Source organism: Mobula hypostoma, chromosome 3, assembly GCF_963921235.1.
Source record: "Mobula hypostoma chromosome 3, sMobHyp1.1, whole genome shotgun sequence".
In the NCBI taxonomy this organism is placed as follows: Eukaryota; Metazoa; Chordata; class Chondrichthyes; order Myliobatiformes; family Myliobatidae; genus Mobula; species Mobula hypostoma.
In genome coordinates, this window is record NC_086099.1 from 96,151,214 (window position 1) to 96,176,837 (window position 25,624).

The 25,624-nt window shown below is 39.6% G+C and overlaps 1 protein-coding gene across 4 annotated transcripts in view; it reads left to right on the plus strand.

Annotated features, from left to right (window-relative positions):
* LOC134344154 (lysosome membrane protein 2-like) overlaps positions 1-25,624 on the plus strand; it is a 67,675-nt gene that overhangs the window by 31,545 nt on the left and 10,506 nt on the right. For 2 of the 4 annotated variants that reach the window (XM_063043483.1, XM_063043482.1), the window contains exons 6-12: positions 384-503; positions 4,502-4,671; positions 6,606-6,724; positions 12,646-12,719; positions 17,665-17,716; positions 18,245-18,403; positions 22,472-22,565. In XM_063043483.1, the coding sequence (XP_062899553.1) occupies positions 384-503; positions 4,502-4,671; positions 6,606-6,724; positions 12,646-12,719; positions 17,665-17,716; positions 18,245-18,403; positions 22,472-22,561 (784 nt within the window). In that variant the 3' untranslated portion in view covers positions 22,562-22,565. Of the gene's footprint in view, positions 1-383; positions 504-4,501; positions 4,672-6,605; positions 6,725-12,645; positions 12,720-17,664; positions 17,717-18,244; positions 18,404-20,868; positions 22,339-22,471; positions 22,566-25,624 lie in introns of those variants that run through there. The other 2 variants (XM_063043485.1, XM_063043484.1) reach the window with 2 other exon arrangements.

Genomic DNA, 25,624 nt, shown 5'->3' on the forward strand with positions numbered 1-25,624 from the left:
TAAGTGTTTTTTTAATATTTAATTGCAATCAAGGTATTTCACTCAAAACAAATTTGCTTTTCTGAAACTTTTTAACATGTAAATGGATTAACTAGTTTAATATGGAGCATGTAAGAAGAAATGAAACTAACAAATTAGCACTTCTGAGAGATTCTAACATGGATTTCAGGATATTTATTCAGTGATTTCTGATGCATTTATTTTTCAGATGACTGGATCAGGTTACACGTGCAATAGAAAAAACAACTTGTTAAGTGTAGTGTTCAGTTCTCTCTTGTCTTCGTGGTTTTGTTCCTTTTGAACATAATATTTTTGTAGCTGTAATGAAAGTTTGTTTGTTTTTTTTTCGCTTTCTTCCTTATCCCGACTCCACCTAAAAACAGGTCCTTGAATTGGTGGACGACGGACACATGCAATATGATCAATGGCACTGATGGGACCTCCTTCCACCCGTTGATATTGAAAAATGAAACACTTGCTTTCTTCTCTTCAGATCTTTGCCGGTAAGAATAATTGTTTAATGTACTGAATCACCAGATGTCTCAGTGAATTTACAGTGATAGATTTATGCTGTGAATTTTAATGTCTGCAGTACATAAACCAGGAGTCGGCAACCTTTTTGCCTCTGTGGGCCGGATCGCGTATTAATGAGCAGACGGTGGGCCAGATAAGTGCCATAAAAACTTGAAATATGGGAATTATCCATTTAAATACATCTAGTTATGTTTTGCCTCAAATTAATGAATAACGCATGCTCAAAAATAACCAAGGATGCCAATTAGTAATCCAAGAACTCAGTTTAGTTGCAATTTATTTCAATCAAGGTATCTTTTGAATCTAGGGCACAAAGAATCTTTAAACATAAAACTTATGAACATGATGCATTGAATGGTGGTAAATTAAGTATAATAAAAAAGAAAATTTTAATGCAAACAGTCGATAAATCAATGTGAAACTTGATGCTGTTTGTTGCTTGAAAGCTTCTCAATATTGGGTGTCAGACTTGTTGATGCCAAGAGCAAGACATCATTCAGATGGGCATCAGTCAATCTTGTTCTCAAATGGTTCTTGGTGTGCTTCATTTTTGAAAATAATTGCTCACACAGATAAGTGCTGCCAAGCAATGATGCTATCTTTTTTGCATGGTCCACTAAGTTAGGATACTTCCCACTTGGATGAATTTGTTTTCTATAGAAGTCAAGCACTGACACATCTTCAGAATGAAATTTCGATCTCAATATGTCGTCACACTGCATCTCTATCAATTCCATTTGAAAAATTTCTGATGCAGTGTCCACTTCCACATCAAACAGAGTAACAAACAGCTTGAACTCATTTGCATGCAAGCGAAAATCAGCAAAACGAGATGAAAACTATTTTCTCAGTTCTTGGACCATATTCATAAAAATGCCTAGATCTTGCGCTGTACTTTTTTACAAAGTAGGAAAATGTGCATAATTTCCTTTTTGAAGCTGGTACTCCCACAATTGCAGCTTTCTTTCAAAGGCCACAATATGACCATACATCCCATGTATCAGCTGATTTTATCCTTGAAGTTATAAATTCAAGTTATTTAAATGAGTTGTAATGTCCACATGAAATGCCAAGGTTGCAAGCGAATCAGGATCACGAAAATGTGAAGCATCCTCATTTTTGCTTTCAAGGAATATTGCCACCTCTTCATGCAATGCAAATACTCTTTCCAGCATTGACCCTCAGCTAAGCCAGCGTACATTGCAGAAATAAGCCAGGTCCCCATATTCTGCCTCCATATCCAACAAACACTGCTGAAACTGGAGACGATTCAATCCTTGAGATAGGATCAGATTCACTGCGTTCACAACAATGTCCACAACATCCTTTAATTTCAAAGACTTGGCACATAATGCCTCGATGGATAATGCAATGAATTTTAACCAGTGTCTGTGCGATTCCAAGGTTTTCCATTTGTTCTTGCAGCAATGCGATGATGCTTTTTTTTCTGTCCCACCATTGCTGGTGCCCCATCGGTTGTGATGCCAATTAACTTCAACACATTAAGTTTCATTTCTGACATCATTTTCAACAAAGCTTCAAAAATGTCTGCTCCAGTAACCGTGTCCTTCATAGGAATTAATTGAATAAACTCTTTAAAAATTTGAAAAATTGAGGTCACTCCTTGCACAAACACTGCAAGTTGAGCAGTGTCTCTCAAGTCTGTGCTCTCATCAAGCGCAATTGAAAAAAAATTGCAATTTATTGCAGGCATCCCTTAAACAACTTTTAACATCTGCTGACATTTCTTCAACTCGCCGTGTGATAGTTCTTGCTGATAGATGCAAATAAAGATTTCTTTTCAGACCAAGCAATACCCACCACTGCCAGTAAACATTCTTTGACAAGCTCTCCATCTGTAAAAGGCTTCATCTTTTCTGCAATATGTTTTGAGGCTTCGTAACTGGCATGGGTATTTCCTTCATTTTCACTGCTTTTCTTGGCAAAAAAAAATGACGTTTGTTTTCTGAAACTAGCCTTTATTCGCTCAACTTCATCTTTCCTTGCTTGCCCGGTAAACTTGTTTAAAAATTTCCGCTATGGCAGTTCTCGTAATGTCACCTGATATTTGCCACCTTCTTCACAGCAACATTTTCTAGGCAAATGAAACAAACTAGTTTCCCAGCTTGCTCGGTGAAGAAGTAATCTAGTGTCCAAGTGTCTTGGAAATTTTGGCACTCAGTATCTACCTTCCTGCATTTTGCATTCATTGCCTTTGGAATTTATTTCTTCGGTTTTTATTTTGAAACGCGAGTTATTCAACAAGTATCGTAGCACATGTAAATATCTGGATATGTAGTGTGGATTTCTTGTTAAAACACAGTGACGCTGTTTCTGTTTACAAATTTGAATGTTCCCATCTGAAAACCTGCGCATGCACGGAGAGTATATAATACATATTAATAAGGTAGTCTGCCTTCCCGTCATTTGTGTATACCAGTGTTTGGTTTGGAACAAATTGGAACCTGGGGCTAGTGTAACAAGACGTCATGCATGTCTATCGGTGTGGTCGCATGAAACACTCAGAATAAGGAAAAATCGCTCACTGGCCGGATAAGCATAGTATCCCAATATACGCTCGCGGGCCAGTCAAAATAGCTTCGTGGGCTGTAGGTTGCCTACCCCTGACATAAACAGTCATAGGATACAGGCCCTTTGGCCCAACAAATTGCTGTTGATCATGGTTTCCATCCAGCTTGTCCCAATTTCCAGTATTGAGCCCATATTCCTCTGAGGGGCGGGGATTAATGTGCCATCTGTTGTGTATTTAATATATAGTAATATTGCAAAAAAACTGTTTGATTAAACATTCTTTGTTTCCATAATTCATTATGGTTATACTTACAAAGTACGTGAATGCAATACGTCATCAAGCCACTCTGTCATACCTGTGTTCCTCACTTAAGGGAAGTTTTAAACAAATATGAGACTAGTATTTACCTGTTGAAACACAGCAAGACATCAGAGTTTTTAAAAAAACTGTGCAGTGTGTGCTCCTTTAGAAGCGGCAGACTATAGAGTTTTTTTAAAAACAAGATAATCGACAAATTCACAGGTTCATAAACAGTTATTTTTTTAAAAATGGAAAAATGGCTGGCTGCATTGGAAAATTGACGTATTAGAGTGCAAAAAAGATAACTAGGTGTTGTATACTGAACAAATTGAGTAGTATTTTGAAGCAAGTGAAATGGCCAATGAGAAGCGAGTGCCAATTTTACTGAGTGCATTGGGTTAAAGGCATACAATTTGCTTGGAAGTTTAACTGATCCAACCACACCAGAAGAAATTAGCTTTGCTGATATCATGAAAGTAATGCAGGGACATTTAGAACCAAAAGCACTGATTGCTGAACACTTTAGGTTTAATATGCAGAATCAAAAAAAGTGGAATGCATTTCAACATTCATGGCTGAATCAAAGAAATTGCCTGAGCATTGTCAGTTCGGTAATGAGCTTAATGATACACAGAGAGGTCATTTAGTTTATGGAATCTTAAAAGAAAGCATTCAAAAACAGCTCCTAACCAAAGCACAACTTGCAGTTGAAATCAATGGAAACAGCAGACAGAAACACAATTGAGTTATAGTCAGGAATTAAAGTGATTTGTGAACAAAATTATGGCATCCAGTTGGAAGCCTGCCTGCCTGAACAAATTTTTACCATTATGGCAGATGCTCATAATCACCAAACCAATGCAGGGTTAAAGGCAAAACTTGCAGAAAATTCAGAAAATGTGGGCAGACAAAAATAAGTGGACTGCACAGGGAAGAGAAAAAGATTAAAAAGTAGAGTTGCAGTTTCAATAACGTTTCAGTCTACTGCAGACTTCTGAGAATGAATGGTTGAGAACTATGGAAGCTAGTTGAAGCTTTCTCAGGGTCTGAGGTCAGCAATGACTGCTACCCTTTTGCCACTAACTGTAGTATCTGTGCCAGTATCTGATTTGTAACCATCTTCATTTTGGTCAGATCTCTCTATGGCATTTTTGAGCAGGAGCTCAGTGTTAAAGGGATACCAGCCTTTCGATTTGTGGTCCCAAGCGAAGTTTTTGACAACAGTTCTGCAAATGCTGGTTTCTGTGTTCCTGCTGGCAACTGCCTGGGAGCCGGTGTACTGAATGTGAGCGTATGCAGGCAAGGTAAGTGGCTTACTTGACATTCAGTTCAGTGGTGCAGGAGGAATTCTAGACCTTCACTAAGTTGTTAGACCTTGTGTGTTGCTTAAGACTTTTTTGGTTTTGTAGGACTTCAGTTTTTTTTTTAATCGGTTGATTATGAAGTTGTAATGTACTCCAGAATTAACTTGTAAAATAAATCCAAGCTGCTACTCCCTGAGTATTGAAGAGCTTCCACATAGTTGGAGGTCTTGTGTGGTAGATGAGGATTTAATCTGCACCTCCATCTACTCTGGGAATAAATGATGGAAGTGCTGTGTTATGCAATGTATTTTTTAGATGCACGTCTTTAACTTGTGTTCCAGTTTTTCTGAATTTCCAGCAGGACTTTTAATATTCTTTGCAGTTATACCGTGTATCCTGAACAATGCAGCAGATGCTAGGATTCTGAAAGAAGGGTTCAGTAAGGGCAGACACCAGTTACTGGGAGAACCTGCAGTGGCACTTTGGATGGGGATCCTCTCCTGCATCTCGAGGATGTCGCAGATGGACAACGTTAAAGGGGATTAATAAATCAAATGGGAAGCGAAATGCAGGCATTTAAACAGCTGATGTTCGCACATGGACCTGCCTGCTGCTTTGGTGCTAAAAATAAAGAGATATCAGCTTTCACCATCAGGACAAACGACTAGAGAAATCAGAAGATGAAGGGAGATGCTGAGAAGCGTCATTTATAGTGCTGAAGGATATGCTGACTGTGGAAGAATCAGAAATTAGAAGAAGTGCCGGAATTCTCACTGGGCATGTGGATATTGAAGTTTGTATTTGGTGACTTTGGTGCTTTTGGGAGAATGTGGGGAGAATATACTCAACCATCCAGGATGTAACAAGTGGAATCCAAAAATAAATCTCTGGTCACAATTATTTGTCATATTTATAGCTTGGCAGATCTGATGGCACGCATATCTCCAATTTTTCATGACTCAAAGGGAATGTTTTAAGTAGTGCAGATGGAACTATTCATAAAGGTTATGGGATGAGCCAATTGAGAAGTTGTGGCAAATGGGTTTTAATGTAGACATGCAAGATCACTGCTTGAAGCCCAAAATAGATTTAACAGCACTTTCTAAATTGTGAAAAGGTGGAAGTATTGGAGGTCCTGCAAGGAAGCTGGGAGATCTATATAGGTAGATTAATAACACCATGACCAGGTACTGAAAATAATCCAACAGGCTGCTGGAATGGCACCTTCATACAGAGGTAAAGAGTAAGATGGGTAAAAGTCCCACTGAGTGGGACAAACCTCTGGTTTACCCAGACAGGATACAGGGGATTGTTCTGCAAGCCACATCTCGGTTGGGAGCTGCCAACATTGGAGGAAGCGCAGTGTAAATTCCCTAGTACTGGACCCAAAGGTTAAATCACAAGGAGTGAGCGCATGGACTAGAGTTGCATGCTGTCAATGTGAGGGTGTTCTTGAAGCTTTGAAGAAGTGAAATTTCTGGGAATTCTTTGCCTATTAAGCTCAAACTAGGAAGGAACATTTGGTTTTCTTTAGGAACACAGAAGAGTTGGTGCAGTGGCCAGATGAGTGTGCTGTAAGCTGTCCACCTGTGTCGCTTGTAGCAGAATCCACAAGTCCCACATTGGCCTTGTGAACCACCTTGGACTTCAACAGAACTAGAGTGGAAGCAAGTCATCCTGAACTGCTGTTTGTGGCCTGGCTGTTGCAGTTGTCTGAGAGTTTCTAATATTTGTTGTTTCCATTCCATATAAACAAGTTCTGATTTCTCAACAGCTTGTTTCATTCCACCTTTGTTAAGGATCACCTTAATATTGGAGTATGTATATAGTATACAACCTAAAACGCGTACTCTTCATTGACATGCATGAAATAAGTCACATAATATTGTACAGTTCCTATCAGGACTCTTAAACATTATTTTCTTTTGCAACAGGTGCTCCAATTATTATTTCTTCTCCACACTTCTACCAGGCAGATCAAAAATATATTGATGATATTGAAGGAATGCATCCAAATAAAGCTGACCATGAAACTTACCTGGACATAAATCCTGTAAGTAAAGTTTTTATTTAAAGACAGGAATAAGGCTTGCCTCAGTATGCATAGTATGTGGGATAGCTAGACCAATAATATTGTACCATGCAAATAGTGTCGTTAATAAACAGTATTTTCTTTTTTCAATATTTTTTATTGATTTCTATATAGAAGAATAGAGTTCAAGGGAATACATATTATAAAACAAAAGAAAAAAGTATAATAATACCAGATACAGTATATTGAACCACATTAATGAACTCCTTACTCTATATTCATATGGATTAGATTAATTCGTATATTTTATTTTTTTTAAAAAGATCTATACCCACTACCAAAGTCGGAGCTGTTTGGGGGCGGGGGGGGGGTGGAACTTACCAGATAATAAAATATACTATTAACCAACTTCTGTACTTTAACAAGAAGTCAAAGATAATGAAAATAACTTAAAAAAGGGCCCCCACAAATTTTGAAAGTCCTGGTTAGATTCAGAAATTGAACAATGAATCTTTTCTAAATGTAGGCATGCCATAACATCCGGTAACCACTGAGCACGATCAGGCAGAACAGCATCCTTCCATTTAAACAAAAGCACCCTCCTAGCCATAAGAGAGATAAAAGCCAGAATGTACAGATCAGATGTCTTCAAGATGGTATCTTTCCTTCCAACAATACCAAACAGGGCAGTCAAAGGATTAGGCTTCAAATTTACTTTAAAGAGTACAGAAGTTTGGAATCTTCCTTCCAATATTTTCCAAAACTTGGACTCGTCCAAAACATATGAATAAGTGAAGCTTCTCCTTTGTTATACCTATCACAGTAGGGAGATATGTCCCTTTAAAAACAAGATAATTTATCCTTGGTCATATAAGCCCTATGAACCACTTTAAATTATAGGAGGGAATGACGAGCACATGGCGATGAAGTATTAACCAATTTAAAAAATCTTATTCCACGTTTTTTCAGAAATTGAGGTCTGTAAATAGTATTTTAAACTATAATCTATAACTACAAATAAGTAGTTAAGCTAATTGTTTTGCATTTGTGCAACTTCAACATGTTTGCAATTTTTTTGATGAAGGATAATGGTTCTTGCGATTTTACTTAGTCTGCATTTTATGATCGCTATCTCACGCCACCACCTGCTTACAACTGGAACTGCAGTCAATAGATTTTGAACATTCCAGATGGCTGCAATTTTAATATTCATTTAAGACTACCATACTTGGACACTATTTGGTTAGAGTGTTTTTCAGTGTCTTACATAGCTAAACTTTTGTTTTAAACTGTCTAATGATTGAAGACTTGGAAGTTAATCATATAGTGCTGAAGCAGGCTTTGACCCATGCCAACCAGGATGACTATCCAAGCTAATATCATTTGGCCTTGCTTAGCCCATATCCTTCTAAATCTCTATCTATGTACCCGTCCAATTGTCTTTTTTAAAGTGTCTATATATTGTCGATCGACTCAGGACTTCGAGAACTTTTTTTACTGTGCCTACGGTCTGTTCTTTATCAAATTATGATATTGCTTTGCACCGCTGTAACTATATGTTATAATTATGTGGTTCTGTCAGTGTTAGTCTTTGGTCTGTCTTGTTTTCTGTGATCTCACTCTGGAGAAACATTGTATCATTTCTTAATGCATGTATGCATTTCTAAATGACAATAAAAGAGGACTGAGTGTTCTCATAATCTAATATTGTATCTGCTTCAACCACTTCCTCAGGCAGCTCATTTCATGTATATACCACCCTTTGGGTTTTAATTTTTAGGGGAAAAAAAGCTGCCCCTTAAGTTCCTGTTAGATACTTTTATTCTCGCCTTAAACCAATGCTGTCTCGTTCAAAGTACATTTATTATCAAAGCATGTATACATTATACAATCCTGAGATTCATCTCCTTACAGGCAGCCACAAAACAGACACCCAATAAAGATGTACCACATCATACCTGTTAAAAATTAAAATAGCCTGTTTAAAAAAAACTGTCAAACAGCCGATGTGCAAACAGTAACAGGAAGCAAATAGTGTTTCTGAACTGAAGTCTGCAAGAGTTCCATAGTTCAGAGCCGAGCTGAGTAAATGTCGTGGAACTGTGATCTGAACCATCCCCCACGTCAGTTCGGTCCCCAGCACCTCGACCCCTTCAACCTGAACCATCTCCCACCTCGGCTCGGTCCCTAACACCTTGACCCCTTCAACCTGAACCATCTCCCACCTCGGCTTGGTCCCCAACACCTCGACCCCTTCAACCTGAACCATCTCCCACCTCGGCTCGGTCCCTAACACCTTGACCCCTTCAACCTGAACCATCTCCCACCTCGGCTCGGTCCCCAACACCTCGACCCCTTCAACCTGAACCATCTCCCACCTCGGCTCGGTCCCCAACACCTCGACCCCTTCAACCTGAACCATCTCCCACCTCGGCTTGGGCCCCAACACCTTGACCCCTTCAATCTGGCCCGGTGCTGAACTCTCCATCTGAAAGTCAGGTTCTGCTGCTCGAAAACACTGGACTTTGCCGCCTCGATTCGGTCTGTAAGTCTCTGCTCAGAGAAAGCTGTCAACTTGTTCCTCCCTGCAGGTGGACACTGCCATTTCTCACTGATGTGGAGGAGGTGGAATCTGTATGGGCAAAGGAGGGAATCTCCATTGTTTAGTAGGGCAGATGTGATATTCTGGTCAGTGACATAAATCCCAGGAGGCTAGTTTCAATTCCCTTCTGAGACTTTGCTGCTTTTCGTTGAGATCTGTAACTAATCTATATCCCGCTGCATCCTTCGGCAGTCTTTCACGCAATCCAGGGCTCCGCCAACGTTTGTATGGTCTACAAACTTCCCCACCCATCCAGGTCATTTACATATTTGCAAATAGCGGAGGTTCTAGTACAAATCCCTCCAGAACACCACTAATCACAGTCAAAGGCACTTGTCCAGCTGTCCCTTCGATCACTACCCACTGTCTTCTATGGACAAACCAATTCTGCATCCAAACGTCTCATTCACTGTGGATTCCGTACATCTTGATCTTCTGGTTGAGTCTCCCACGAGGGGCCATGCTGAATGCCTTACTAAGATCCACGTGGACAACGTCTACAGCTCTTTCATCAATCAATCACATTCCTTAACTCTTCCAAAGCTCAAATCAAGTTAACAAGACATGACTTGCCCCACACAAAGTCGTGCTGACTGTCCTTATTGGGCCTTAAGTTTTCCAAATGCTGACAAATCCTATCCCCAAGTCCCTCAACAATAACTTCCCTACCAATAACATGAGACTGGCTGATCTATAGTTTTCAGAATTGTCCTCATTTCCCTTGACTAATGGAACAGCAGGATATAGAAGGGGAAAGATAGGCTGATATGGTTACTATTACGCTGCTGGCGTTTAGGGCAGCAATGAAGGTCCTCCATCTCTGGTGGTGTTCAGGGTTTTCTTAATGTCATAGCTTCCTCTTGGTTTTCACTACTGTCAGTCGTGCGAGCCCTGAGTAGAGATTCAGGGGAATATCGTTGAACTCAGATGTAAAGGATTCTCCACGACTGTTTCCATAACAATTTTGTTTTACCAGACAGGGTTGTTAGCCCTGAGATGAACCCCCAAACCCAGAGGACCAGTGCCTCACTCTTTGTGCATTCTCTACTCTTTGACCTGTGTGGCGTGGGTGACCCTACCAAGAGCCAAAGCATAAAGCCCTGACTCCGGCCAACACAGTTCTTCAGGTCATTGAGGTACACAAGCCACCAGATCACAACAAGGTTATAGACCTCTTGAAAGTTGATGCGAGTGAAGGAAAGAAAATTGAACTGTGTCTTCACAAACTACCACCATTGCGCCCCATTTCCCTGCCTCTCAAATACTATTTCTCCCAGATGTGCTTTCAACACATTGTGCATATACTATGACTTCAAGTATATCCCAGCCTAGTCACTTGAACCCAACCGAGCTCTCAACTCGAGAGCCATACTAAACTCCAGAATTGCTCTTTGTAAACATTAATGTCTCTATTGTCATTCTGTTTGTTAGTGGGCTAATTAGACCCGGCCCCTGCACTGGGTTTCTAATTCGTGTCAAATTTCAATTCTCATCTGAGAATTTGCTGCTTTTTGTTAAGATCAGCTGGTTTATTATAAAGCAAATATTTGTGCCTTAAGTTTTCACAATATTATTTAATTTTTAATTAAAAACACTGGTTTGAAAACCATGTGCAGATCTAATTTTGGTGTCAAAAAGGAGGCCTGAATTGGTGAAGTGTAACACCATCTTGTTCTTTGTGCTCCTGTGGCTTGAATACTATTCTCTCACCATGAATGTACAATTTATTTTCCTAAAATGCTTCTGATCTGTTGTCATTCTTCCAAGAAACTTGTGTTTAAGACTGAATGCTTTTTCTCCCCCGTCCGATTACCTTGTTGCTCTGTGGCTTGAATTGTGCCCTGCAGCTGCAGTGGGTGTAGTGCTGTAACGCTTGATATTTTGGAGTTCAGCTGGTCTCCTCACACTCTTAGATTTGGGGAGTCTACACAGTAGAACTTAAAATGATAATTTCCTATGGATTTTGGAGCTTTTACTTCTAAACTTTCTTTTGTAAATGAAGATGTTTCTCCTCTCTCATTAATTGCGAAATTCCTGCATTATTTCCAGTTCCCAGTCTGATTTCATTTATCGTGAGAAACGTGATTGAAGTTGAACAATTGCTTCTTTCATAATTTTGAGGATTTTTTCCCTTCCCATTTTAGTCCCACCATCTAGCATTGCTGTATCCCCTTTTTTTAAAAAAAAACATATCTTAAGATTTTGTGGTTTGTTTGGATAAACACATAGGTGTTTCAATAAGTATTGATGTTGCAGGAAATAGATGATTACCTGTAATGAGTTTTGAAATATCTCACACAGCTTATGAGAAAAAAATAAAATGGTCTTTTCACGGAAAGATGTGTGTGTATGAGCAAATGACTAAGCATGCCAACATTGTGCTTTGTAAATGAGTTAATTTGCATGGGAGTGGTATTTTTACTCTGGCATTTTGCTAACAATATAAAATGATTTTTAAAGCAGGAGACTGACTACTTCCTCCAGCAATCTGCTGTAAGAAGCTTTGCAACACCAGAGTTGGTTGCTTCTCCATTTTTAGCTTGCATCTAATATTTTTTTAACTTCAGGAAACACTGGAATGGATTAGAAAATATAATAGAGTATAGAATGAAGGCCAGCCCTGCTGGAATTGTTCTAGAGTTGTCCTGTTTGCCGGGGAGCTCCCTTGGTGTTTGTACCATACAATACACGGTATACAAATGCATAGTTTAAATGCTGTTTGCACCAAATAGTTGGAATGGCAGTGTTTAGATACGTTGGGTATAGGATATTGGACCAGATAATGGGTATATTACTTTGAAGGGTTTCATGGGTTTTTCTTTTTGCCCAGGTCTTCTTGCCAAGTTTGTAACATGAATATATCAAAAGCTAACTGTTTAATAAACAAATCTATTAAACCACTTAAAGGATTTATGCATATCCTGAATCTTCAGATCAAAGTTTGAAAAGTGTCCACTAACTTTTAAAAATTCTAACTCTGATCATTCTAGTCATTCTGAACTTAATTCTGTTGTGGCTGATATTGGCACTTCCTAATGGGTTGTGTGCCCAGGGAGCTGTCTTATCTGTGAATCAAAATGTAAGGGATTAAAAGTAAATGTTGGGAGCCAAATGGTTTGTTAAACAGTAAAATAAAATTGTTGGTGGGGGGAGGGAGATGGAGGAATTAACCAGTGTTGTCAGTATGGAAGACAGAAAAGCAAAATGGCGTAGACATGAACCTCCATTTGCACAAAGCTGGGTATGGATAGTAAAGAGATTGTTAATATAATTTGAACTAAAACTTCATTTCTGCATAGATGTGATCTACATGCCATTTATTACTACTTTTATTGTGTAGCTTACAGGACTCCTCGTAAGGGCAGCAAAACGAGTTCAGATCAATGTTTACATTGAACAAGTAACAGGATTTCAGTAAGTAAATTTTGAAATGTTATCCAGCATGCTGGTTCAATGGGTGTTGGGGGGGGGGGTGGGATTGCAGTCAAAAATATTTCTGCTTCTGTGAATTCTGTTCTTGAAGAAACAATTTGTGCACTAAAGTTCAGTGCTTTTGAAAGCTTTGATTCTTAAATTTGAAGTATCACTTATTGTGTTTCAATAAACTTGTAATTGAAGTTAACTTGAGGGATAGTCTCTGTCCAGTTCAAATGTGTTCTGGGTTGTGAAGTTTGTTTTTCCTTCAATATGTTCACCAAAGCTTTGGAGAAGTAGAAGCTTATTTTAAGACAATTTTTGTTATGGACTGAAATCTTCAGCAGATCATAACAGCCAGCCTTGTTACTAATGTATTACCTTTGCTCTTGGGCCACCATCTTCCTTTTCTTTTTGAAAGGTAGCACTTGTGCAAAACTCTCTCAGTATTGCATTGGAATGCTAATTTAGATTTTTGTTTGGTTCTGTTGCCAGAGTGAAACTTGACCCACAAGCTATTACTGAGGTCAGGGTGGTGAACTGTCACATCTAACAGATAGTTGGAGGGTGAGGAACATGTATTGTCTAAGTGTTTTTTGCTTGCACTCAGTATAGAAAATGAGGAAAGAGTCCGTTGAATTGAGGGCTCTGCCATTTGCAGTGGATAGGGCAGAGGATGGATGTTAAAGGTGAGTGTATGAGAGGAAGGGAGAGGGATATGGACATTGCGTAGGTAGGAGGGATTAGATTTTTTTTCTTTACTTTTTAGTTGATTCGCCACAATGGGCTGAAGGACCTTTTCCTGTGTGGTACTGTTCTATGAGCAGAGTCAAAGCTGCTGGAGAAATTTGGAGGACTGTTTATCTAAAGGATGTAATTATGTAAGAAATGACCTGTGACCAGTTCCTCAGATCATTTCATTGGCCATGAGTTGATAGGAGTCAAGTGTGTTATAAAGTTCAGAATAGTTGGCAGCATTAATTAAAAGGTCCCTTGTAATAGGTACATCTATACAGACCAATTCTTCAGACGAACCTTCAAATGCTTCTACAACCTTGCTTTTTTTTTACAATCTTTTACAAAAATCCTTTTACAATGTACTCTTGAACCAGAGGGGATAATTTCACTTAACTTCACTCTTTCCCCCTCCCCCCACCCCCAATCACTGAACTGTTTCCATAATCTATGGAATCATTTCAAGGACCTCTTCATCTCATGTTCTTGATATTTATTTATTTATTGTTTATTATTTTGTTTTCTCTTTTTGAATTTGTGGAGTTTATTTTTCACATTGGTTGTTGTCCGTCCTGCTGGGGTGGTCTTTCATTGGCTCTATTGTTTTTCTTGCATTTACTGTGATTGCCCACAAGAAATGGAAAAATTTCCTCTCGCTATCTACTCTTATCATCTTGTACACTTCTATCATCATTGTTCATCCTCTGCTCCAAAGAGAAAAAGCCCTATCTCGCTCAACCTAAGACATAAGACATCCTCTTTAATCCAGGCAGCATCCTGGTAAATCTTCTTTGTGCCTTCTCTAAGGCTTCCACATCCTTTCTGTAATGAAGCGACCAGAACTGAACACAACACTCCAAGTTAATTTAACAAATACAGGCACTTTTCCCATTAAAGTGAAAGCACTGTTGTAATGCCAAGACACTCTAAATCTCCAAGAGAATTTGCCTGCCCCATATTTCATAATACATAGTGCACTTAGGATCAGAGTTAATAGTTGATTTAATGGCTGTATATCAAACACTCAGTGTGGATCGTTAATGAAATCTTAGTTTTGGTCTGGCTGGTTTCGTTTGCTCACAACTTATATACAATTAAACTGAAAGAATTTCTGTAAGTTCTTTAGCTTTGGAGTATCTAAAATGGTATAAATAGTTCAATTTAATATTAGAGAACGTATAATAGTATGCAACCTGAAATTCTTACTCGGACATCCACAAAACAAGAAACCCCATAGAATGAGTGATAGAAATACCAGAACCCCTCCCATCGCTCAAGCATCAACCCTCCCCCTCTTCCTTCCCACTTGCACCATCTCTGATCCAAAATATAACAATTTTTAAAAGATTTGTAGGTCAATTAAACCACTTCTATGGCTTTCTAGAACTGTCTACATTCTGCTCCACTCCTTGCACTCATTGCTCCGATTCGTCACCAATAGTGAGTATGGAGGTATTATTACCGATGGAGTCACTGTAATAGCAAATGGAAAGTTCATTACATGCTAGCTACTTGGAAATGTATATTAAATATTTATTATGTGTATATTGTCTTGGTTGGCAAGTAGGAAAGTTCAGGAATTGTGATGAAGAATCTGAGGTGGACAAACAGCAAAGAGAGTCTACAGTTTTTTTTTTAAACCCACCACTGTGTGTGTGAGAAAATTACCTCTGACATCCCCCTTGTACCTACTTCCAAGCACCTTAAAACTATGCCCCCTCTTGTTAGCCATTTCAGCCCTTGGATCGGTTGGGGGGGTGGTGAAGCCTCTGACTATCCACACGATCAATGCCTCTCATTATCTTGTACACCTCTATCAGGTCACCTCTCATCTTCTGTCGCTCCAAGGAAAAAAGGCCAAGCTCACTCAACCTTTTCTCATAAGGCATGCTCCCCAATCCAGGCAACATCCTTGTAAATCTCCTCTGCACTCTCTATAGTAACCACATCCTTCCTGTAATGAGGTGACCAGAACTGAGCACAGTAGCACACTACTCCATTTGGAGTCTGACTAAGGTCTTGTTTAACTATTCTAAGATTTGTCACTTGTTAATTTCCTCATTAGGATGCAATTAGTCTTAAATTCACACTCCCTCGTTAGTCTCAAAACTTCTGGGAGTGCGTATCCTGGCTGTCGGTGTCAGAGTAATGATGTGAATGTCAGCTGCTTTGCTGTTGTTGGCACAGATTTCAGGCCATTGGGAGTCTGACCTCAAAGCTGCTGTGTGGTTCCCTGCTCAATACCAACCCATCTATCTACAAACTTCAGATCAGGGTAGTTAGGTGACATTATGAACACCTTTTCAAGAAAAAAAATCAATTTCTGATTATTTTACCTTATTTTATAGACAATACAGTTTTCCATTCAGATTCCCATTTCTGTTCCGATGTGTCGGTCCATGGCTCACTCTTGTGCCAAGATGAGGCCACCCTCGGGGTGGAGGAGCAACACCTTGTACTCCGTCTGGGTAGCCTCCGAGCTGACGGTATAAATAATCGATTCTCCTGGTGAATGATTTCCCTCCCCCATTCCCTACTCAGACGGCCCTATTACTTCCCTTTGGGTCCTCCTCCCCCCTCCCCCTCCTCTTTCTCCTATGGTCCACTCTCCTCTCAGATTCCTTCTTCTCCAGCCTTTGACCTTTCCCTCCCACCTAGCTTCACCTATCACCTATTCTCCCCCCCCCACCTTTTTATTCTGTCATCTTCCCCCTTCCTTCTCAGTCCTGAAGAAGGGTCTCGGCCTGAAATGTCAACTGTTTACTCTTTTCCACAGGTGCTACCTGACCCGAGTTTCTCCAGCACCTTCAGACTTTGTTTATAGTGTTCAGTACGAGTCCTTCTGTTATAACCATCATTCCATTCCTAAGAAACCTCCTGTTATAAAAACAATTTAGTCCATGGGGGAAAAGGGTTCAGAGAGTTTGAAACCTGCAGCGTTTTATATGGCTTTGGATTTCCAGCATCTGCAGTCTCTCTTGTGTTGATAGTTTTCCATTATTCTGGATACTCTGCCCAAATTTGCCAGTGCCCTTTCTTGAAGTCTGTTCTTACCGGAGAGGGACCCTCGGAACCCAGTTTATCCCAGGTCCCTTCACAACAAATTACATTTTTTAATCAAGACTGACAGCCTGTCCTCAGCAAAGCCACGTGTTGAGCTGCATCTCCAAATTTACCAACAGTTAAAGCTGTTAAGGTGATTGATTGTCAATATTCAGAAACATTCGATGCTAATAATAATTAAAAATATACTTTTAAAAAGTTGAATTAAAAATTAATATCATTTAGTTATACATTTTTAGTGTTGGCGCGTGGCCAAGTGGTTAAGGCGTTCGTCTAGTGATTTGAAGGTCGCTAGTTCGAGCCTCAGCTGAGGCAGCGTGTTGTGTCCTTGAGCAAGGTACTTAACCATACATTGCTCTACGATGACACCGGTGCCAAGCTGTATCAGCCCTAGTGCCCTTCCCTTGGACAACATCGGTGGCGTGAAGAGGGGAGGCTTGTAGCATGGGCAACTGCTGGTCTTCCATACAACCTTGCCCAGGCCTGCACCCTGTAAACCTTCCAAGGTGCAAATCCATGGTTTCATGAGACTAACGGATGCCTATTAATACATTTTTTACACATGTCTGCCACATCCCATTAAATTAAATGGGTCCTCTGGGAAATCAGTATTTAGACTTTCCAAGTGAAGATCTAGAAACTCTGTGGAAGTTTGTGCTCTCTTGCTGACCTCTGCCAAGTTCTGAGCAACTACTTTTGGATTAGAATCCGTCAGCTATGTGTAAGTTCAAGGCTTCAGCCTTGGTTTACACGTTGTGAACCTCTGCGTAATTATGTAGTTCAAAAATCAACAATTCCAAGTGTACCTGCTGGTTTTTAAGTAGAAAATCCAGAGTTCTTCGGACCTTGAATTTTGCTGGTATTGCCAGCATTTAAGTGCCAATTTTTACACTAGTTTCACTACCTATTTGTTGCGATGTAAATCTGAACTTTGCATTTGAAGTAAATTACAAGCAAATTATGTTCAGCTAAACTTGTACCGCTGGCACCTCTATACATAGTACTTGGTGGTTGCAGCACGGTCCTTGCTGAATTTCATCAGAAGGTGGTGGGAAAGTAGGCAAAGAAGGATTTGAGAAACTTGGCATAGCGGCTGAAGAGTAATGTCTGCAAATTCATGACTAATCTATTTGTTTTATTTCCACAGTCAGACTGAAAATATCCAGTCACTGATCTTTCCTGTGATGTATCTAAATGAGGTGAGATGAAGTACCTGCATCTTTAATACAAGCAAGTTCAGGTCAGCATTTGGTATAGGGTTGCCAGTGTGCAAATTGTAGAGGTCATGTGATCAACAGGGGCAAGTTGGGGATGGAGAAAATTTTTTTGAAAAAGAAAAAAAAAGTTGTTGGTGTAGTTAAAGTGAGGATGCAACTTCTTTTTGTAAGGGTCAGGGCTGTTAGGATTCCCCCGGCAGGTTGGATTATGTGAATGGAAAGAGAAAAACTGAGCTAAAATAACAGATGACTATCAATAGGAAAAGGCCAGCTCTGATACAAACCCAGATGAATTACCTGAATTTGTCGGATTTGGTGAATATACTAGACTGGAAGGTGTGTGTGTGTATCTCACTGCTTCATTTGGAATGACAGTTTGAATCTCTGGATGGTGACAGGGAAAAGTAATAGGATGAAGGGTTTTGATCAGTTCAGGAGTGTGTCGTGGTTGTGTTATCTGGTTACATCTCATCCATGCAATTCTTTCCCTTTGCACTCTTACTGCTACAGAGTGTTTTGATTGATGATGTGTCAGCTTACAAGTTGAAGTCCATGCTCCTGCTGACAGAAGTGACAACTGCGATTCCGTTTATGATGATGGGTCTGGGACTACTCTTTGGATTGATCTTCATCATACTCGCATGCACTAGTCGTAATGAGGACAAGGAGGTTGGTGTTGCATTATCTTTTTTATATTAGAAATAAAACAACAGGGTTAGGCCATGTGAGCAGTCTTTGCCATTCAATAAGTTCATAGCTGATCTAATGTTGGGCTCAACTTTGATTCTCCTGCATGTTCTTCATTACCTTCAACTGCCCTAAAGAATTGTCTCGGCCTTGAATATATCCAGTAGCACTGCCACCATAATTTTCTGGAATAGAAATTCCAAAGATTCACAATGCACTGAGAAAGGAAATTTCTCCTCAACTCGGTCTTGCATCTGAAACCATGCTTCCTAGTTCTCGATTTCCACAATGGGAAGCTCCCTCTCTGCATCCACCATGTATAAACCCCTTAAAATCCTGTATCTTTTTAAAATGCCATCTTTAGACTCCATAGGCCCAATCTGCTCAACAAGTCTTCATAAGACCACTCCTTTCATCCAGGTAATGAAAGCGAAAACATGAGCAGCATTTGTGGAGAAGAAAATGGTCAACATCAGATGAGCAGTCATTAACCTGAAAACTTCAATCTCAGGAGCCACTCTAGTCAGATTTCCCTTAAACTAACTGCAATCCAGACTAGTATAAATTCAGACTGGTAAACCTACGGCAGGAATGCCCAAGATGGCATGCATGAAGTTTTTTGTTGACACATGGTATACAGTGCAGCTCCTCAATTCTTTAAACCCACCCATGATAAAAGATGCATAATGATTATCTTTACTGCTAAATGCAGCAGTGAATGATTTTTTTTTTACAACCCAAGAGCAGTGAGATGTTTTCACAGGAAACATCTTACACCAGCTGACAGTCACAAGAACACATGACATTGTATGATATGTCCTTGCAAACCTGGCGTACACTTCAGTATTTGGATGGTAAATGATTGCAAACAATACTATTTAGAAATGTTATTTTCCAATAGTCTTAAGTTTAATAATTTTGAGCAGGTTTCTAAAATGCTTCATTTATTTCAATCTTTCTGTTATACTTCTATTAATAGTTACAATGAATACTCACGAGCAACAGGACTCATCCATTTTTATTGCTCCATAATTATTCTCATTAATTCTTTACTCAATGATGACTTCTGGTCAAAATTACCATGGAATGTGACTTTCTCTGAACTGATTCTACACCTTAATTTTTTAAATCAAGAGCCATACTCATTGTACTCCTGATAATTTATTAAGAATTCCTGACATTCCATGTGTGATTATTATCCTTGGTGCTAAATCAAATGTTATGTAAAATATAAAACTTAAGTTTGTTAGTAAATATATGTTATTGCTCAATCAGGTGATGCTTCAATTAATTGGATAAAGTTGAAATAATGAACACGTGTTAGGAAAATTCCTACTGGGGCCTATTGCTATCCAACTTCAGTTGCAGTGCATTGTGGGCCTGACCAATTGGCAGAATGTTTGCTATTAGATGGTATTTCCAATAGTGAAGTGACCAGAACTGTAGACAATACTCCCAAGTAGAGTCTCATCATCAACTTGTGCAGTTGCAACATGACATCCCAACTCTTGTACTCCGTTCGCTGACCAATGAAGGCAAGCTTGCCAAATGCTGCCTTCACCACCTGTCTACCTGAGTCGCCACTTTCAGAGAACTGTGTACACGTCCTGCTGAGTTTAACTTCCCAAAATGCAATGCCTTGTTTTTGTCAGAGTTAAGTCCCATTTGCCCATTTTTCCAGATAATCTAGATCCTGTTGTAATCTTAGAAAACCTTCACCTCCACAATGCCAAGAATTTTGGCGTTATTCACTAACTTGCTAATTATGTCAGCCACATTCTCATCCAACCATTAATATAGATGGCAGAGGGAGTTTTGGTTAAGGTAGTGAACTAAGTAATCCTATGATTTAAAAATAAGCATAAGCAAATTTATTCTTATTGCTCTACTAAATTTGAGTAGTATATTTGGTTAGACAAAACAATGGAAGAGCTCAGTGGGTCAGGCATGATTTATGGAGGGAAATGAACAGTTGATTCCTTGGCCTGAGACCTTTTATTTGGTTGGCACCTTAGGTAGCCTAAATCTACTGTATGTACTTTGAATTCTAGAGTTAGATCTGCTTCTGTTGGCTTGATTTTATTCAATGGAAGTGTCATGTGGCAACAATAGAATCCTGTTATATTCTGCTGTATGTAACATTAAAGTATAATCATGTTGAACATTGGGTTTTCTAAGGTGAAGGTATTGATTTTAACCCTAATCTAGTCAATTGAGCAAATAGTTTGATCCTCTAAGTGGCGTTCAACATTTTAAAAACCTCTGGTAGTTTGAAAGTCCAAAAGGTTTGAAACCTCTGGGGCTGTCACCCTGCCTGTTTAAAATAATCCCTTCCACTGTTTTGTTCTATGAACAATGACCTTAGTTGCACATGAAACCAAATGTTTATTTTGCTTAATTCAGCCATTTCTGTGTTTTAGTAATGAAGTGGTATATTTGTTTTTAAGCAGGGATCAGAAGCAGAAAGAGCACCTCTGCTGAATTCGTCATGAGTATGTCAACACCTGCAGCTGTGATCAAAAACGGCAAAGCAACTAATATATGCTTGTCTTGAGTTCCTTTTTGCATCTTCTGGAGTTCCACAATTTAGCACAGTCTGGTGCATGAAATTTCATGTAACCGATTGTTAATTATTCTTGATTTAAACTTGCAAAATTGTGGGTTGAGGATAGATAATGCTACTTCTAGCTAACAAAATGGAGTTTTAAAACTTCAATAATGATGCAATCATGACTTTAAAGGAGACAAGGCAACTCAGTCTTGCAACATTCACTGCCGAAGCTAACTTCTCTAGAGACAGAGCAACCTTTTGTAGCTAAGCCTTTTAGCCTTCATCACTTGTGATAGTATCAATGTTACTCTGTGGGATTTCTAAGCAACTTGCATTCTGTATATATTGATATATGTGTAATTAAGCAATTTTAACTCCACTGTAGAAAATAGGCACTGATCTTGGGTGACTTTTTTTATTCCAAGAGAGCTGGTGAGCTGTTATTTTCTTTTTCTATCCAACACTTCTTGCCCTCCCTCACACCTCCTTGCTTGCACTTTATTCTGAATTTGCACACATTAATTTTTAAGATGAAACCTGACAAGTTAAATGGTTGTGGTTAAATGGCATTTCTTTGTGCGTGGATGCAAATCCCAAAGTTACTCCAGCACTCTCATAAATTGGTTGAATATGATGCTTCATATTTTTTTAAAAATCCCCTTCTGATGAGTTCATAGTGAATATTGTTGTGTACTTAGTTCCTTTAAATGTATTCGAGCTGCCCTTTGTTGCCAAAGTCATGCAAAACTTAATGAAATGAGTTTGAAGGAAGTTACCTTTACTCTTCAGCCATCCTTTTAATGATGTGCTCTCGAATCCAGAGATAGGACTGTAGATCAGTATGAAATTTGCTTTAGGTAAGGCAGAAAATGTTGCCTTTGATATACTAGAAATTGATGTACAAAGTAATACAGAGGTTCAGTTTTAATCCTCAACTTAATAACTTAGCAATCAGCTGGTGATTCACTTGTGTAATTTATAATCAAGCTAGGCCCTCCTAATAATTTTGTCATCTGGAATGGCTGTTAGAATCTGTTCACTCACTTGTATCTGGCTTCATGCTAAAGATATACAACTAAGTAGCACCAGAAGTATAATTTCCAGGAAAGCAGTCTCTCGTCTACTGATGAGCCTTTGCTTCCTTACAGCTGTACACTGTGTTTGCATTCATTACCAAATAATGGACTCCTGTATAGTTTTTTTTATATAAAGAACAAGTTTTTAGAAATAAACACAACACACATTCCTTGTCTTGCATCTTAGCATTTTATGTAACTGCTGGGCCATATTTGGTAGTGCAGAATGTCTGTCTATTTCAATGTACTGACAAAACAGAAATAAATCTGATGTTCAATTTGTTTTGTAATCATTTGTAAAATCATATGTAAATGTGGGTTCTTAAACTGCCATTTTCTACTGTATGTATTAGTTTTTGTGTAATCATAAATTATATCACATTCAATTTGCTCTTTGGGACTATAATATTATTTGTCCCACAGAAGACTGAAGAGGACTCCCATTTGAAGGATGGCAGTGTGTATATTCCCAAGTGCGCTTCCTTTTACTTCAGAATGCCGATGACGGATTGATTAGGCGAGTATTGTTGGTTTAGTCTGAGACTGTAATGAACTAAGTTGCAATCTGTTTGGGGAGAAACATGCTTCACAGTTTGTATTGGTTCTCATTACAGTTGAAACTATTAGCAATTCCAGTTTGCATTTCTTATTGTGACCTTAAGTTCTTCCAATAGATATGAATTATTAGCATTTAATAGTATGTAGATGTGGGAGGAAAAATTAAAGTTGGCATTTTGTAGGACTGTTGTTGATATCAAACTGTCTTTTAACTGGTGTGCCGAAACTGTGTATTGGCCACCTCTTCAGGTTGGCAGGTAAACAATTTGGTTGGTCCCTGAAACCCTGCTGTGAAGTAAGCAAGAGTCAACAGGAAGGAGGGGGGGAGTTGGTGGGAGGTGGCCCTTCCACTAAAGCTCTTGTCCCTCTTCCCACCCTTTTCCTGTTTCCTTTGTTCATTATCTCTTTAACTCCCCATAGTCACCTCCCTCCTGTCTAATCTGTACACTTCCCTTTCATCTGTGCTTCTGCTCACCACCTCCCCTCCAACACTTGACCTTGGCCTTGTGCCAGCCTGCAGCTGAACCCAGAACCTCAAACCAAGTCTCCTCGCCTAAAAGTCTGGCCCAACTGGTACTGAGGGAATGTTGTTCAGTGGCTGGAGACTAGGATGGTGAGCCATCAGAGGAGAGAGAAAGTAATATTTCCAGAAGAGGATGACCAGATTGGAGATGGCTGTGTTAATTCTGCCCTACTGATGTGGTGTTCCAATATTAATCCTGGTAGGTACAAGAGGAACCACAGATTCAGACATGATGGATGTTCTTGGCAGATGAGCTAATGGTGCAAGGCTGTCATCTATGGCATTGATATCAAATGAGTCCTTTAAAGTTGTTATGGGGTATAGGAGAGAAATTTATGAAGTTTCTAGGTGATGTGAAACTGTCTTGGCAAGCAGGGTTTAGGAGAATCTAAAAACATCTTAACTATATTAGAAGCTAGTAGGTAGCTAGTGAAAGGGTAGGTCCTTGTGGAGCAATAGGGGGATTTGTATGTGGAATATGAATTAACACTTCTGATTGCTCACGGGAGAAGGGTGCAGAAGATGGAGAGTTAGGAGAGGGGGTACGCTGATGTTTCGGAACAGGCTTGTATCAGGAAAGATGAAGTATTAAAGATGGTGGCACGCATTTTATCCTCCGCAATAGAATTTGTGTTCACCTGGAAAGGCAGGGACTAATTAAGGGGAGTTAGCATAGTTTGGTGCAGGAGAAGTTTTGTCTTCCAGAATTTTTGGGGGGGCAGATTTAACTAAGAAAATTGATGAAAGCAAAGTGGTATAGATTGGCAAAGCTTTTTACCAGGTCCTGTACAGTAGCCTTGTCCAGAAAGTAAAAACACTTGGCATCAGGTATTTCGACAAGTCCTGGCAACATCCTTGTAAATTTTCTCCACACTCTTACAGTTTCATTGACATCTTTCTATAGGTAGGTGACCAAAACTGCACACAATACACCAAATTAGGTCTCACCAACAGCTTGTACAACTTCAACATAACTTTTTAACTCCTGTACTCAAAGCTTTTGGTACATTGGCCTTCATAGATATGGTCATAATGCTTAGATCTATCTGTGATGCCACTTTCAAGGAATTATGGATCTGTATTCTCAGATCCCTCTGTCCTACTGCACTCCTCAGTGCCTTACTGCTCACTGTGTAAGACCTACCCTAGTTGTTCCCCTCAAAGTGCAACACCTCACACTTTTCTGAATTAAATTCCATCTGCCATTTTTCTAGCTGCTCCAGATCCTGCTGTTAGCTTTGGTCTTCCTCACTGTCCACTACATCCCCAGTCTTGGTGTCATCTGCAAATTTGCTGATCCAGTTAACCACATTATCATCCAGATCTTTGATATAGGTGAAAAACAACAGACCAAGCTTCAATCCCTGAGGGACACCACTAGTCACAGGTCTCCATCCAGAGAGGCCACCATCTACTACTACTCTGACTTCTTCTGTCTAATTCAATTTACTCCATCATCTTGAATGCCAAGTGAAGTGACTGAACATCCCTCCTATTTGGGTTGCTAAAGTCCATATGGGCAACATCCACTGCCTTACCTTAAACTTTTCTGGTAACTTCCTCAAAACTCTTAAGATTAGTTAGACACGACTAGCTATGCACAAAGCCATGTTGACTATCCTTAATCTGTCCCTGTCTGTCCAAATATTTGTATATCTGGTCCCTTAGATTACCTTCTAATAACTTGCCCACTGCTGATCTCAGTCTCATATTTCCTTGGAGCCTTTCTTAAACAGCAGAGCAATGTTAGCTACCCTCTGATATCTGGCACCTCATCCATGGCCAGGTATGTTTTAAATATCTCTGCTTGGGCCCCTGCAATTTCTGCACTTGCCTCCCACAGGCTTCAGGGAGAAACCTTGTGAGACTCTGGGGATTTATCCACCCTAATTTTCCTCAGCAAACACCTCCCCCTCTGTAATCTGTGTATGATCCATGGCTTCTCTGCTGTTTTGCCTCACTTCTATAGTCTTTGTGTCCATCCCCTAAGTAAATACAGATGTAAAAGATCTCCCCTATCTCTTTTGGCTCCGTGCATAGATTACCACTCTGATCTTCCAGAGGACCAATTTTGTCCCTTGCTATCCTTTTGCTCTCATTATATCTGTGGAAGCCTTTGGGATTCTCCTTCACCTTGTCTGCTGGAGCAACCTCATCCCTCCTTTTAGCTCTCCTGCTTCCCTGAAGTGTTCTCTTGCATTCCTTGTGCTCAAGTGCCTCACTTGCTTCTTCCTGCCTATACCTGCTGCTGACCAGGGTCTCAATAACTCTCATAAAACCGAAGTTCCCTAAACCTGTTATCTTTGCCTTTTTGTTCCGACAGGAACACACAAACTCTGTACTCACATTTTCACTATTGAAGGCCTCCCACTTACCAAGTACACAGGAGCCAGAAAACAGCCTATCCCAATCCACACTTGCCAGATCCCAGATTCTTTCTGATACCATCAAAATTGCGCTTTCCAATTTAGAATCTCAACCTGACTCTAGACCTA